Source organism: Rhodamnia argentea, chromosome 6, assembly GCF_020921035.1.
Source record: "Rhodamnia argentea isolate NSW1041297 chromosome 6, ASM2092103v1, whole genome shotgun sequence".
Taxonomy (NCBI): domain Eukaryota; kingdom Viridiplantae; phylum Streptophyta; class Magnoliopsida; order Myrtales; family Myrtaceae; genus Rhodamnia; species Rhodamnia argentea.
The window spans coordinates 30,221,115-30,235,575 of record NC_063155.1 but is presented as its reverse complement, the minus strand read 5'-3'; the positions used below and the strand labels follow the sequence as shown (position 1 = coordinate 30,235,575).

The 14,461-nt window shown below is 43.4% G+C and overlaps 4 protein-coding genes across 4 annotated transcripts; 1 reads left to right on the top strand and 3 right to left on the bottom strand.

The window, feature by feature from the left end:
- Positions 1-225: 225 nt before the first annotated feature.
- Positions 226-1,474, bottom strand: LOC115752245 ((R)-specific enoyl-CoA hydratase). The gene is made up of 3 exons (XM_030690340.2): positions 1,202-1,474; positions 595-710; positions 226-518 (listed from the first exon to the last, which is right to left on the bottom strand). Exons 1-3 carry the CDS (start codon positions 1,472-1,474, stop codon positions 425-427), a joined length of 483 nt encoding a protein of 160 aa, XP_030546200.1. The 3' UTR covers positions 226-424.
- Positions 1,441-4,376, bottom strand: LOC115752244 (pentatricopeptide repeat-containing protein At2g27800, mitochondrial). The gene is made up of 3 exons (XM_030690339.2): positions 4,237-4,376; positions 2,159-3,931; positions 1,441-1,577 (listed from the first exon to the last, which is right to left on the bottom strand). Exons 2-3 carry the CDS (start codon positions 3,460-3,462, stop codon positions 1,571-1,573), a joined length of 1,311 nt encoding a protein of 436 aa, XP_030546199.1. The 5' UTR covers positions 3,463-3,931; positions 4,237-4,376; the 3' UTR covers positions 1,441-1,570.
- A 788-nt stretch (positions 4,377-5,164) lies between these two features.
- On the bottom strand, positions 5,165-9,302 carry LOC115752164 (exonuclease V, chloroplastic). Its single transcript, XM_030690212.2, has 7 exons — positions 8,798-9,302; positions 8,100-8,204; positions 7,818-7,939; positions 7,024-7,173; positions 6,746-6,899; positions 6,081-6,157; positions 5,165-5,554 (listed from the first exon to the last, which is right to left on the bottom strand). Exons 1-7 carry the CDS (start codon positions 9,182-9,184, stop codon positions 5,311-5,313), a joined length of 1,239 nt encoding a protein of 412 aa, XP_030546072.1. The 5' UTR covers positions 9,185-9,302; the 3' UTR covers positions 5,165-5,310.
- A 1,073-nt stretch (positions 9,303-10,375) lies between these two features.
- On the top strand, positions 10,376-12,658 carry LOC115752197 (vicilin-like seed storage protein At2g28490). The gene is made up of 5 exons (XM_030690272.2): positions 10,376-10,956; positions 11,089-11,276; positions 11,363-11,443; positions 11,548-11,949; positions 12,069-12,658. Exons 1-5 carry the CDS (start codon positions 10,584-10,586, stop codon positions 12,492-12,494), a joined length of 1,470 nt encoding a protein of 489 aa, XP_030546132.1. The 5' UTR covers positions 10,376-10,583; the 3' UTR covers positions 12,495-12,658.
- Positions 12,659-14,461: the final 1,803 nt, after the last annotated feature.

Below are 14,461 nucleotides of genomic sequence, written 5' to 3'. Positions count from 1 at the left end.
TTCAAGCAGTATCAACCTCGTGCCATCAGACCTAATAGTCTGAATTAGTTCAAGCGTACGCATATCTTGATCTCCGTGACAAGTTTTTTTTCGTGGATGGAGAGCTATGCATTTCCCATACTGAATAAATCCGGCATTTAAATGATGGAAAACGTAGATGGGTATGGGAAACTAGGATGTCTTCATTGGAAAGTGAACATGCGCAAAAAGAAAATGAAAGGGAGGAGTACAAGACTGACTTGTTCAACATTGCAAAAATTAACATTGCAAAACTAGAATGTCTTTACGGATAAAACCATGACAAAAGCCTCCGCAGGTTATCGCGGTCTATAAAGTAGTTTCAACATCGGGTTGATTGCTCATGTCTCCGATCAACATCATTCAGCTACAAGCTACCTCCTCATAGCAGCCAAAATAGTGAGATTTAACCCAAGGCAAGTGAAGGTAAAATCGCTACGGCCTCCCCATCGATGACTAGAAGCTCACCGCTTTTGAAACATTTTGTCAAGAACTTTACCCTGCATGATGTAATCTTTCCTGAGTTACTCCCGGCTTCACAAGGATAGAGCAATTTAATAAAGTAACTTGACATACAAATATTTTTTCTTGGTTTCTCTGATGTTAACAGCCTGTACTTCACCCACAACCTCATCTCCGACATTGACAGGCCACTTGAATTGCAAGCTTTGGGACACATAGATCGCTCCAGGCTATGTATCAGCAATACATGAAAGCAACAAAGGTATCTCAGATGAGAGCACATAAACCTTTCATCAAATTCAGGCATTATTGTACTCAATGCAAAGATGTTGAAGAGAATCTTCTGGGCTATATTACTTTGATAGTCATCTTTCGGAACAACTATGAAATGCTTTGGGCCGCTGCATTTTAACCATTGGCTTTGGTAAAAACAAGGCACATCCAACGACTGAGATGGCACCTGAAGCATTACTTGAGGAGAATCTAGTGAAAATGACAACTTAAAAGCCACAATGACCACCTGTTACCAGATTTTCTCCATCAGCATATGAGTAGAATACATGGATCCGCCTCGGCTTTTTAGAGCTAAAGAAGCAGTTACTCTGCCACTATATATGCATATTGTTCCATGACTAAAGATTCCTCTAGTATCCAACGACAAGTATCATGAATAATCAAAAGAAGAAAGTAAAGTAAAAAAAAGGTATTGAAATAGGCTTACGAAGCGAGAGGCAATAATTCGTGGGAATAATGCAGCAACAAGCATCCCATGGACAGGTCGATCTTCAAATCCTGAATTCCGAGCTACTTCAGCATCAAAATGAAGAGGATTTGAATCGTGGCTCACTTTTGAATAATCAATAATGTCTTCACTGGAGAATATTCTACTCTGCCTTAAGATATCTCCGGTCCTCAGTATTTGGGGTCCAGATGATGAGAAGCACCTCAAAGAACAAAGAATATTAACATGCCTAAGAATTGACATGTTGATCATATAGGCACACTCTGCTCTTTTCCCGGATAATGGAAGTGAATTGCAGCTTAATCTTCTAACAAATCAGCACAGAAGGAAGAGAGCGGGATATATAATTTAACTCCTGCAGACATCAATACATACACAGATAAGCACATACAGAAAGAAAGCGATGCTCTGATTTAAAGATAATTGCCAGATCAATTACTCTCACCATGCACCAAATATATGGGCTCAGAGAAATGGTTAGAAATGATCTTATTTTGTTCTTCATCGTATCCGTGCTTTATAAGACAAAATAATTGAATAGATGGAAAGGTGCAAAAGGATTTGTCATAGTCTTTGAATGGTTCACCAGATGTAATAGTTTAAAAGCAAATTCTGCACTTAATTTAGTTAACATCTTGATCTGGTTATCCAAGTGCTATCTTTGGTTATTTAATCAAAACCAGAAGGAACATGGGGCAAACGTAAATGTGCAGCTGTGCAGTATGCCCATTCAAATGAATATTCCAGGAATAGTACAACAAAATGGCAATAGAGACCAAAAGAAATTGAGATCTTCTCATCTTAGGACTAAAGAGTGATTTAAGGAACTATCCAGCCATCAACCTTCATTAGAAAGACAAGGTATTTCTCCCTGATAATATGACATAAATATCATGAAATGAAATAGATGGATGGAAGAGCTAATGACATTACTACCTGAATACGTTTCTATGATCTGAATGTCCAAAATCATCTTCAAACAGACATTGAAGGTTCCTATAAGTATACACATCCAGAACATCCTTCTCTTTCAGGTCCTTCAGCAACATCATAGCCTCTTCTACCCTTCCTCGTCGGCATATCTCATCAAGGATTGTCCTATAGGTGATAAAATCGACTGATATCTGCTTTTCAATCATCTCCCACAAAAAACCCACTGCATCCTCAATTTCAGCACCCAAAACCAAAGCATTCACTAGTGAATTATACGACTTACTGCTAGGGGTATGCCCTTTTTCCTTCATTTCATTACACAGCTCCCTCGCATTTATTGTCCTGCCTTGGGCACATAATCCATGAATTAAATAATTGTATGAGAAGGAGTTTGGCTGACACTTGTAAACCACACCCATCTGATGGAATATTCTCAAAGCATCATTCACGTGAAGGGATAGCACATAACCTTTTATCATGCAATTCAAAGTAAAGATGTCTGGTTCAATAACATCACTGATCATTTGCTTAAAGAGGCCTCTTATGGTCTCCATGTACACATGATTAACATAAGAATTCCTTCCCCTGCTCAAAAATGCTGCAAATAGAAGATTGTAAGTCCTGATTGAAGGCCTACAATCCAACTTCATGCAGTTCTTCATATGCTTAAATATATTGACTGCTCTAGTCAGCTTCCTTGCCTCGGTGAAAAAGTATATGATGGAGTTGTAAAGAGGCTCGGTCCCAATATGACGAACAGCTAATACTTGATTAACAACATCATCCATTTCCTCGTACATTTTTGCGACCCCGAGCTTCTTTATCGTGATATGATAAGTGGAAGCATCATGTCTGAACCTAGGCTGTTGAGAAGCCCAGTTGAAAAGCTCCAAGCAAATTAGAGGATCCTCCTGGAGAGTGATGACATTGCAAAGTTCTTCAGATGAAAATCTGGGTGGGAGTTGGGAAAGCACCCGTCTAAATTGGGCTTCATCAAGCCTAGGTCTGCTCTTGGCTTTTAATCTTTTACTAGCTCTCCTTCTGAAAGATCTTGACGGGGTTTCAGATGAATATAAGGAGTACAAGGAAAATTGGGCAAAGGTGCGATGCAAACCACTTAGAAAATTTCTCCAACAAAGGTTGGCGTGTGTTTGCGTCAAATTGTGCATACACTTGGATGAATTATAGAGAGAGGATAGATGATAGGAAGCATTATAGTGTTGGGTAGCTGGGGACGAAACAGGATGCAGATAGTAAGTCAAGGTTTTAGGGAAATTTAACCGAGAGAGTTTTTCAACGGCAGTCATATTTATTAAGGACAATTTTGCAGATGCCACAGAAAGGAGCGCTCAGATATCTATCCACGGTGTCTCACACAGTAATGCCTACGAATTTATAAAAACAAAAAAAAAGGAAAAGGAAAAGGGGGAAACCGAATTTAATTTCAGGCATCAGAAAACATAAGCATTGGGATTCAGCTTCCTTCTCAACTGAATGATCTTTGTAGTACATGGATGATCCTACCCTTCATCAATGCCGAAGGGCTGTGTTTACACCAAAACAATCCGCAAAGGGTTCGATCGACTGTTCAGGCCATACCCCAAGAAAAAGAAGACAAGAGAGCATCTTCCATCCACTTCCTACCCAAGGAAGCCTCGGTTGCTCATTCAAGCGCCGGACATGCATTCAATCACTGAATGGATGACTATGAGAACGCCGGTCAGGCGAGTTCGTCTGCCAGCTTCAATGTTAGGCAGAGGGCCACAGATTGGATTTCTGTAAGAAGCACAATCTGAAAATTACACACAGAACGCTCGCATCCGAACATCGTTTGCACACAATACGCGCACAACCGCATAAGCCACTAAGTCTCGTGTACGCGGAATCCGAGGACAAGTTAAGCACAAACTAAGGAACAACACAGTACAGTTCCACAGTATAAGCCGAAGCAGCCGAAACAGAGAAAGAGCTAAGCTTATCAACTTTCATCAGACAGAACTAGCAGCAAAATGCAAATGTGAAACTGAAAAACCAGAGATCGAGACTCTGATTGGGGCAACTGAAGCGAGAACGGATCTCACCCTGGTAAAAGAGGAGCTTCGCCGGAACCCTAGTGGTGTGCAAAGACGGCGACGCGAGAAGGTTTCGAGGATCGACAATTCCGGCCGTCGCGATTGCTGCTGACGGAAGAGCAGCGTCGCCGTATCCTCCACCGGCTTTCAAGCGACCCCAAAAAATAAAAATAAAAACATTGGACTTTATACATATTATGTTACAATTATTCTTATTATCGTACCTGTCACAACTATCCTTTTTATTAATGGTTAGTAGTGTTTAAACATGTTAATTAGTTGTTGATATCGTATGCTTACTTCTTTATTGGAAAAGTTACTATCCCCTTTAAAAAAATTATTGATTTCTCATAGTTAGCTACTTGAAAATTTGGTTAGTATACAAAAATTCGAACATTTCTGAACATGCCTTTTTTTAAGGAGAAATTTCAAATAAAAATTCGAAATGCTTTCATTTTCTCAAATAAGAAGTTGAAGCGACTTTATTTCAAAAAAAGGTTTGAAATACCTTCATTGTCTCAAACAATTAAGTGATTTTCGTTGCGGAAAGAATTTTTTATATTTGAGAAACACGTTTGATTTATATATTTTTCAATATTTGATTTATAAGATTTCAAAGTTTCGGAGTGACAAAATACACTTTCTTTAATAATATTATCTTTCATGTTTTTGAATTTAAACTCAACATGACAGAGAAGTTTAGAGACAAATCAATAAGTTGATGCTTACGGAAAAAAAAGGCGGGTCTAGTTGGTGCAGAGATAAAGCTAAAAGTGTCGGGTGGCGAACATTTTCTCGATTCGACCTTAACAATACTCGATAAATTGGATCGGGGAAGAGTAATGAATGACCTTCGTATCCCGAATAAAGAACTACCACTCAATAAACAAATTAAAAAAATTGAACAACAACAATCGACTGATCATTACACGATAAATACAAGCAATTTCTAAATTAACAACAAAGCTCGGAAAGCGACTTTAAGACTGAATCCAACAAGCAGGCATGGCACAAAGAAGCTCGAAAAAAGCAGCCTCTCTCTAGGGAACCTGGCACAACAGAACTATAATTCTTCTTTGAGCTTTATGTACTGCCCTGACGGGAATCTACAGATTGAGAAGTCGTCGCATCACCGATGTCCCTCACAGGACACACCGAAGCATATTCACAGAAGCTGCATTTCCACCGCTCCTGCTCGGGAGGGTAAGTTGCTTCCCGTTCACCATGCCAGAACTCGAGACAAGTCCTGATTTCATCCTCAACCCAGTCTTGATCGTACGCGAACTGATCTTCGCCAAGCACTGAATGATCTTTTTGTAGTTCATACCTGCTTAATATAGGTCAGATAAGAGTCTTGGCCATGTGCGGGAAAAAATTGATAATGCAGATTAAGGGAAGTCTAGTTGTATGTAGAGTTGAAATAATAACTAAGATCATCATCTCTATGCTGCTCAACTTTGCAGCGAGGCACCTCTCAGGGAGAAGTATTATAGAGGCTTCGGCATGAAGTGAAACTTTCCAGCTATCCAAAAGTCGGAGGCCTCTATAAGGTGGAAAAACAATCTCAATGGGCAACTGTGGGCGCGCAGTGTGAAAACTCATGCAAAGAAAGAATATTCAAAGGTGAAAACTCAAGTAAATTCTGCCAGTTCATTACACTAACTTCAGAGAAACACACTGAATCAGTTAAACAGGGCATAAGGTTGGCATCATTTTCTCAGTCCTGAAGTCTATCTCTTATGCAATTCTAACAGTGCAGTGCAACCTAATAGACTTTACTAGAGTGTTAACTTCAAAACGCATACATCGTCAATCAAGCGAGGGAAATAATACGAATTCAACACCCTACATACCTCAGTAACAGCTGACTGTCAGCCACGGGTAGCATTGAACATGTGTTCCTGTAGTATGTCAATATCTCATCAAGGTTCTGCAAGAAAACCAAACAGAAAATGATCTCTAAAGGGGAAAAGTGATCGAGTCGAAGTTCTTAACACGTTGTGCAAAGGAAGTGTTCCTAATATGAATAAGTTCTTTGTGTTTCCATCCTACTGATTATTGTCCCCGCAACATAAATCAATAGACAAACCCAACCGGATGCTGCCCGCACCTTTTCAGAGAAAGTTGCATCATTGCAAGGTCAGTGAATCCCCTAAAAACTGAAGGCGCCTCTTACCATCTTAACATGCATTTAAATCGTTAAAGGATGAGCATGCTAATTTGATGTATCCCATTTGATATCTTCACTCCGTGGACAAACCTTGCAAAGGAACCCTTAGGTTTTTTTTTGGGGGAGGGGAGGGGCTAAGCAGAGTGAAAAGTGTTCTGCAAAAAATTCTCGATCTGAAAAGGAAGTATCGCTTGTGGAACCTCAATATCCATGGGATTTCACTTGGAAAATATCTTAATGTATTAAGAAACAAAGCATTAACAAAAGCACATCATGCATCAGTCAGAAGGATAAAGACGAACTTTCTGCAAATTGGAAGTAACTAATAGAGGTAAAAGGATTCTTCACCTCTGCAGGAAGACCTGCATTAGCAGCATTCTCCCTGATATCTTCCGATAAAATATGACGAGGGTTCAATTTATAATAATCAAAGAATTGTTTAGTGGGGAACTTCTTGCCCACTGATTTATCCCACATATGCTTGTAGCACATCAACTGAAACCTGCAAATATTAGTAGAAAGAAGGTGTTTGATGGACTTCAACTTTAAACACCAAGGCAAGGGAGCTTTCCACACTTGCATAGAAAATTCAAATGGATTCATTCGTAATTCCTCTAGATACCCACCTTCCATTTCTTCTCTGTGGTTCAGCTGGAAGTGAATTTCGGACACGAGTTTTGATGTCCACCAGTATCGGGTTTCTCTCAGTTCCACAGACAGGCATTCGAACCTCATCAATCACTCCCACCATCCAAATACCTTCTAAAAAGCATATTCTGAAAATATAAGCAACGATTACCCATTAGCAAGGAGTAGATAGATGCACAAGATCATAATTCAAAGACCCAACACAGAAATCTTCGTTAATTTTAACATGTAAAACTAAGTTAAAGCCATTTGGGTTCTCCCAACGCAATACTATTGTTTTTCGAGGCAAACAGATGTACTATACAGCTGCAGATTAGTTCAACCATGAAATATTGGACGTCCTAGAAGTTAATGAAGCTATCACATAGTCATCGCTACCATTTCAACCTTGGTTGTGATCTGGGTAAACCCAATTTGGCTACTCTTAACATTCGGTATCGTCGAAATTGGTGATCAGAGCGATGCACTGCCTACTCACTCAATTAAAAGTCAACGAAATATATCTGATGTTCATAGTTCACTCTATAACAGATATTGCACATTCTTGGACCTCTTTTAGGCTTTTCTATTTGCAAAAACTAAGTACAATAAGCAAACAAACTGATTGTGGCGCTTACCTCTTCTAATAAACCATTTTCTTGACAGTGTATAAAAGAGGCCAATGTTCTTCAGCGTAGCTAAATTAGTTAAAGATGCAGCAGCTATAGCTTGTCAAAACAACCAAAAAAGAGGAGCCCGAGAGGGAAAGAGATATGCAGGCACATGGACTCACATTGGCAGTTCACGAGTTAACCCATCGAGCAACAGTTGATGTGCACCTATTATAAAGTTCATGAATCTCGTAGCCCACCTATCTTCAACAGATATTACGTGAACTTTAACCTTTCTAACAACCTGCAAATAGACAATAATTCAATATCGGATAATTTTATCGAATAAAATTTCATCAAACTCGAGGTGATGTTGCATCTGCTTGTGGCTGAGTTCCAAAAATCAACAAAAGTCCAAGCATCTTTTCCGCATGCAAATAGAGGAAGCAACCTAAGACACATACCTCTTGTTCAAGCTTCTCATGGCGAGCGCTACCTGCTTTCATCGCTTTTGTAGTTCTCCTCTTCCCAAAAAGGAGATCAAACTTCATCTGCTTTTCACACCATTCCTGCCATTTATGCACAAGAAATCAATGAAACCAACACAATTCAACATCCATAATTAGGAGAGTCATGCGTTTAGCTTCAGTAGATGTAACGACGATATAGTCAGATAAAAAACCCAGCCATTCAATACATTATTTGAACTGTAAAAGAAATCAACTCAGCCTTTCATAGCCACAACGCACGGCAGGATATGCAGACAACTAATAAGCAGACGATTGCAACTGTCGTTTTCAGTCAAGAGTGGACAACCTCATAATCCATATCCATCTCCCTGCAACCTAAACCGACATGTCGCCATATTAACTGTACGCTGACATTTTAAGTTGCGAGCAGTCATGACCTTAAATACATTGAAACAACAGCCGTGACACAGAGACTACACAAACATGTCGAGACAGTGCTCATACTGGCACAAACATGAGACAACTAACTAGAAACAGCCAGTGAATTTCGTCCCAATAAGTATACATTATACAAAGTAAAACCCGAGGCATTTTTTTGACTGTGGCACAAATTAGCTACAAGAACGCCTACATGACAGGACACGAGATTGTAACCTCTGAATCGGAAAGAAAGGGGACATTTCGAAAAGTACCGTGCTGGTAATATCAGTGACAGACAGGCCCTTCTTTCTCCTGAACCGGTCCAAGAACGACCGAGCCTCTCCATTCCCATCCTTCTCCGTCGAACCACCGTGACAATTCACGAAGTCCTCGAAGTCGGTTTCCGAGCCACCGGACGGCCTTCTCTTGGAGAGGGCCGAAATGGTCTTAATGGACCTCACATTTCTGTGAAACCCAGGAGGGAACAGAGCTTTTCCGGCGAGAGAAACACGGGCGCCGGCTGCGGCGGCTAAGGCGTTTTCGAGGAGCGCCATCTCGTCGTCGCTCACGATCTCGATTGGGATTTCTTCGGGAGGAGTGGCGTGGATGCGGTTCTCGTGGACTTTATAGGGCGCGGGCTCGGATGACGAATCGGTCATTTTCCGAGCGAACGAGCTTGAGTGGGAGTCCCGCGTCGTGGAGGGAGTGACCGTTGGAATCGCCGGGAAGTTGGGCGTTTCGTGCGGGGGTCGGGAAAGGTTTGAGCTCGTGGCTTCTTCTCTGGAGGAGGAGAAGTGGTTTTGAAGTTTGATGGCGAAATCCCCGTTGTACCCCCACGCGCATCCCGTTGTTTGGGCCACTAGTTGGGGGTTCTTTCGGCTTTTCGCCTTGAGCTGACTTGTTAAGTTGCGACCACTTCGATTGTTCTTTTCCTTTTTCTCCAATTTCAGACGAAACGGGGAACTCATTTACAAAAAATTAGATCATGCCTGGGCGGCTGTATTCACACATACAATTCGAGGGTTTTAACTTTGAAGGTACGAAAATTCCGGGCATGAAGTTTGAGCAATTACAACACCCACTTCTAATGCCGGAGAAATTTTTTTATTACCAAGTTCTCTCATCTATTATCTATTCGACAGTTAATAATCCACTAAATAAATTATGAAGTGAGCTGAAATCATAGTTTTTCTATTCGTTTTCTAACTTATCGGAAGTAAGTTGTTACATAATTAGTTTACGGCATGACTATACCATTTTCTGCAGCTATTTGTATATCAAAATTTTGTAAGGCAAGAGGCATGGACATAACGGCATAATTTGTCTCAAATCACCGTAAATTAGATTTGCCTCGTTCTTAGAGAAATTATCGGGTCTTCGCATATTTAGTATTATTTGATGATCTATAGAAGAGAGGTTGATCAGCCTATAGGTAGATGTTATCTTTTCAAGAGTAAAAGGGTTGAAAGATACGACGATCTAAAAATATAAAGGCTCTCGAGATGTCTTCGTTCTTTTATGTCTTTTGTTTCTTTTTGGGTTTAAAGGTGCCTGCCCTTCATGACATCGCAGTCACCAGAAGTAGAATTCGTGTTTCTTCCGGAGAATCTTTTAATCTCTCGGCTCTGGCCCCGTTCGTCGAGAAACTGCCTGTCTCTACCCGCTCCGATCAGCAATCTTTTTGTATCATAAACGGGTTCGGGTACGGATTCGCAGGCCCAATTCTTTGAGGCCCGTCCGTCGATAAGTCGAGTGGCGAAGAGGAGAGAAAAGGGAGCGGAGGAGCGGAGCAGCGGAAAGAGAAAGGTGGAAACTGTATGCGCGCATGGAGAGCAAAGACTTCGTCCATGTCAGAAACCGATCGTCGTATATTTCTCACCAGATGACAGACGTGTCTCCATTCCAAGCAGCACAAACCTTGATTTTCTCGCTCTCCCCATCATATATACGTTCCAGCTCGCTACCAAAAGTTTCACTGCAAGAAACCGCAGAGCGAACTGGTGCGCGAGCGGGCAAGCGAGCGGTGGACTGATCGAGTGAGGACAGAGCGACCCAACAATGAGAACGAAAGTGAACCTTCTGCTCCTGATCGCCGTGCTATGCTATGGCCTAACGAGCGCAGCTGCTCGTCATCACCACCACCACCTCCGCCACCGCCACCACTACAAGGAGGAGGAGGAAGGAGGAGGTGACTGGAGGAGCGAGAGGGAAGAGAGAGAAGAGAGGGAGGAGAGAGGAGAGGATATGTTCCTGCTGCGGGACTGGAAGCGAGTGGTGCACACGGACGCCGGCGAGATGAGGGTTCTGAGGAGCTTCAGAAGCCGGCGGAGTGGCGAGAGGACCACACGCATCGGCCTCATTGCCATGGAACCTTGCTCTCTATTCATCCCTCAGTATACCGATTCGAGCTTGATCCTCTTTGTCCGCGAAGGTAAGTCTTAAGTGCAATTTTATCGTTGATGAGATTGCGAAATTCTTGTCAATTCATTACTGCATGTGGGGGTCACTGTCATTTTGGATTGCGACGGGCATGATTCGGAAGGCTCGGTTCGATTGCTTGCAGGAGAAGCAAGAATCGGGACGACATACAGAACCGACCCCGTCGAGAGAAGTCTACGAAAGGGGGACGTGTATAGACTTCCAGCCGGCTCCGCGTTCTACTTGGTGAACACCGGAGAGACACAGAGGCTCCATGTCTTTTGCAGCATTGACGTCGACGCATCTGAGAACTTGCCAATGAGGAATTTCCAGGTGATTTGTCCGAAAGTCATTCGTGGAGACCGAAACAACGTGGTTCAATTAGCGTTTTCTAACCCGTTGTTGTTGCGATTTAGCAGTCTTTCTTCCTCGGGGGAGGGCCGAACCCTGCATCGATACTCACTGGATTCGATCCGCAGACACTGGCCACGGCATTCAATGTGAGCAGACAATTATGCCAGTCCTGTTGAAGAAATTGCTCGGCTTTTCGAGGTTTTTACGTGATACCGTGCAACCTTAGTTACGAATGCGGTGTCTGTTTCAGGTTTCCAGGGGAGAAGTGGAGGAGATATTGTCCAGGGAAAGAGAAGGTCCGATCGTGCACATGAGCGATTCGCACCAGCCGAGCCCGTGGTCCAAGTTCATGGACTTGGAGGAGCAAGACAGGCTGAGGCGTCTCCAGAAAGCAGTTCGAGAGAACGAGGACGAGGGCGAGGAAGGGCGAACCAAGTGGTCGTGGAGGAAGTCGATCGAATTGGTGTTGGGACGCCGGAGGCCGGAGAGTGGAGATGAGTGGGGACATCACCAAGCGCCGGACTCGTGCAATCTCTACGACCGGAGCCCCGATTTCAGGAACGATTACGGATGGAGCGTGGCGCTTGATGAGTCCGACTACAAGCCTCTCAGGCACTCCGGAATCGGCATCTATCTCGTTAATTTGTCCGCGGTAAGTAAATGAACCTAAGAGAAGGTCTTGAGCAAAATTGGATATTGATCCGTCCAAGTTTCCATTACTTTTCGTAGCTTACGAGACTTTTATATTGGTCCTGGAATCAAATTCCGTAGGGCTCCATGATGGCGCCGCACGTGAATCCGACCGCGACGGAGTACGGTATCGTCTTGAGTGGCTCCGGCACGATCCAGATCGGGTACCCCAATGGGTCGTCGGCGCTGAATGCGAGGGTGAAGGAAGGCGATGTGTTCTGGATCCCGAGATACTTCCCCTTCTGCCAAATCTCCTCCAAGAGCGGGCCCCTCGAGTTCTTCGGCTTCACGACCTCGGCCCACAGGAATAGGCCGCAGTTCCTGGCGGGCAGCAACTCGGTGCTCCGGGCCATGGGCGGGCCCGAGCTCGCCACGTCGTTCGACGTGAGCGACAAGAGGTTGGAGCGGTTGCTCCACGCGCAGAGGGAGTCCGTGATACTGCCCTCGCCGGAGGCTGCAGGGCGGCCGGAGAAGAGCTTTGACGGCGATCTGATCGCGGACTTCTGAATTTCTCTTGGTGACGAGTGAGAGGAGGTTCATCTCTGGTGAATAAGGGAGGGATTGAAGGAAGAGAGCAAATGGGAGATTGTTTGGCGAAAGTTTCCTTCAACTCGAATTTTTGTTTTGTTGATTTTCTTTTATCATTTGGAAAAAAAAAAATTTTCCATCCATGAGTACGCGGAGTTTTGACTGAATTCGAGCAGTTCTTTTTAGGTGTGAGCTAAATGGATCCACCAGATCGAAAACCGCCCAGACTGGACCCACGGGTTTGATTTTGTTCGGAATGTAAGCGGTCCGGTCCCCGATTTCTTAAGGTGGAATCGGTATTCGGGTGATTCGGCTCCTTATTGTAGGGGGAACCGGAACAATAGACCGCCTACTCGGACCAATAAATTTTTAATTTTTAATTTTATTTTAATTTTACCGAGTCTTGTGATGCTTTACTTTTAATTTTCATTTTACCGGATCCATTGAACCGCCCGAAAATGGGACCGGACCGGTCCGATTCCAGCGACCTCCGATCCGATCTCCAATTTCGAAAATTGAGAATCGAGATCATGGTTCCTATCCACGGCTCCCGAGGCAACCGGACCAATTCGGACCATGCTCGCACCTAGGTCTTTTAATTTGTTGTTCATTTTCCATTTATTCGTAGTTCGTCAAAATTATTAATCCACCAAAAATTAAAAATAATAGAAACGTCAGCGTAGCGCGTACATAGGAACCAATGCTAAATACGGACGAAGTATGGGTAATTCAATTGCATGCCATTTTTCTTTTTTGACAAAGAAAGCTACGTGGTTCCCGAGCAAGACCTTAAAAGGCTTAAAGAAAGACAGGGGAAGCAACTCCTCGGTATGATGGAGGGATGTCCATGTAAGTTCTCTCTGTATTCCCTCTCTCTGGGGAAGAAAAAAATTCATAAGGAACTAAGGGGTGGTAGTTGAGGAAGGTAGACTTCAAGTCAATTTCGGTTGGCGACTACATGATAGGCTGGTTAATTCAATTGCATGCCATTTTTCTTTTTTGACAAAGAAAGATGCGTAAGTATCGACTTTCTTTGGCAAAATGTCAAATAATATTAAAAAGAATATGCGATGATTGGTCTTAAGTACGACAGAACTGACAAGAAGTCGTGCAATAATACAAAGTGTCGCATGATACTTTTGGCTTGGAACTCGAAAGACCTTCGTCAGTCATAGTAGGTAAAATTTCCACTTTGCAAGTGTATGATGGCTGCGTTTGGTTCCACTTTTGGAAAATGCATAGTCATTTTTCCAAGGATCTTTTAGCGAAGGTGCGTTTGGTGAAAGCTAATGGTGTTTGGATAACCCATTTTCATGAATATTCTGCAAAGCACATGGCAGAGGAGGCACGAAGGCAGCCAAAGGAGATCCGTCGGCCAGAAGTGATCGCCGCCGGAGGAGATCGCCGACCGTAGGCCACCGCCTGCCAAGCGAGGCGACAGAGGTTGTCGCAACTCCCGTTGAAGCTCGGGGAAGCCCGGGCGACGAAGGTCAATGAAGTTTCACAAAACCTAGGCAAGGCCCATCAACGACATCACGACCCCGTGTCGGGGCCGTCGGGGTAGATTGACCTTAAGGGATGAGATGCCGGAGTCACGCGACCTCGGGTGAGGTGGCGTCGCGGATGCGCGATGCGGAGTGAGGTGAAGCTGGGGTTTGCGGATCTGCGGTTAAAGAACCAGATTTGGGTCGCTCGATGCTCGATCTCAACCTCGACTCGCACCAAATCAAACCAAGGCAATAGCTCCGGCGAAGACAACGGCTTGACGGCCGTCGTGACCCTCGATCTCAACCTTGGCAACAAGTGACCTCGCCTTGAACGAGAACCAGTGAGCACAGGAAAACGTCTAGGCGTTGGGAAGAAGATGAATAGTTTTTCGGGGCAAAAGTGGAACAAAAAATTATATGTGGGGGCAATTTAGGAAGAAAAAAATAAATTACTTACCT

Bases quoted from the DNA above. Each gene is read 5' to 3' on its own strand.
- LOC115752245 (XM_030690340.2), bottom strand. From the start codon at position 1,474: ATGATCAACATGTCAATTCTTAGGCATGTTAATATTCTTTGTTCTTTG. The intron at 711-1,201 runs GTAAGCCTATTT...GCTGATACATAG, and splicing joins GAATTATTGCCTCTCGCTTC to CCTGGAGCGATCTATGTGTC. The intron at 519-594 runs GTATGTCAAGTT...TACATCATGCAG, and splicing joins GAAACCAAGAAAAAATATTT to GGTAAAGTTCTTGACAAAAT.
- LOC115752244 (XM_030690339.2), bottom strand. From the start codon at position 3,462: ATGACTGCCGTTGAAAAACTCTCTCGGTTAAATTTCCCTAAAACCTTG.
- LOC115752164 (XM_030690212.2), bottom strand. From the start codon at position 9,184: ATGACCGATTCGTCATCCGAGCCCGCGCCCTATAAAGTCCACGAGAAC. The intron at 7,174-7,817 runs GTGAGTCCATGT...TTATATTTTCAG, and splicing joins TTAACTCGTGAACTGCCAAT to AATATGCTTTTTAGAAGGTA. The intron at 6,158-6,745 runs GTGAAGAATCCT...GTTTTCTTGCAG, and splicing joins ATGCAGGTCTTCCTGCAGAG to AACCTTGATGAGATATTGAC.
- LOC115752197 (XM_030690272.2), top strand. From the start codon at position 10,584: ATGAGAACGAAAGTGAACCTTCTGCTCCTGATCGCCGTGCTATGCTAT. The intron at 11,277-11,362 runs GTGATTTGTCCG...GCGATTTAGCAG, and splicing joins TGCCAATGAGGAATTTCCAG to TCTTTCTTCCTCGGGGGAGG. The intron at 11,950-12,068 runs GTAAGTAAATGA...CAAATTCCGTAG, and splicing joins ATCTCGTTAATTTGTCCGCG to GGCTCCATGATGGCGCCGCA.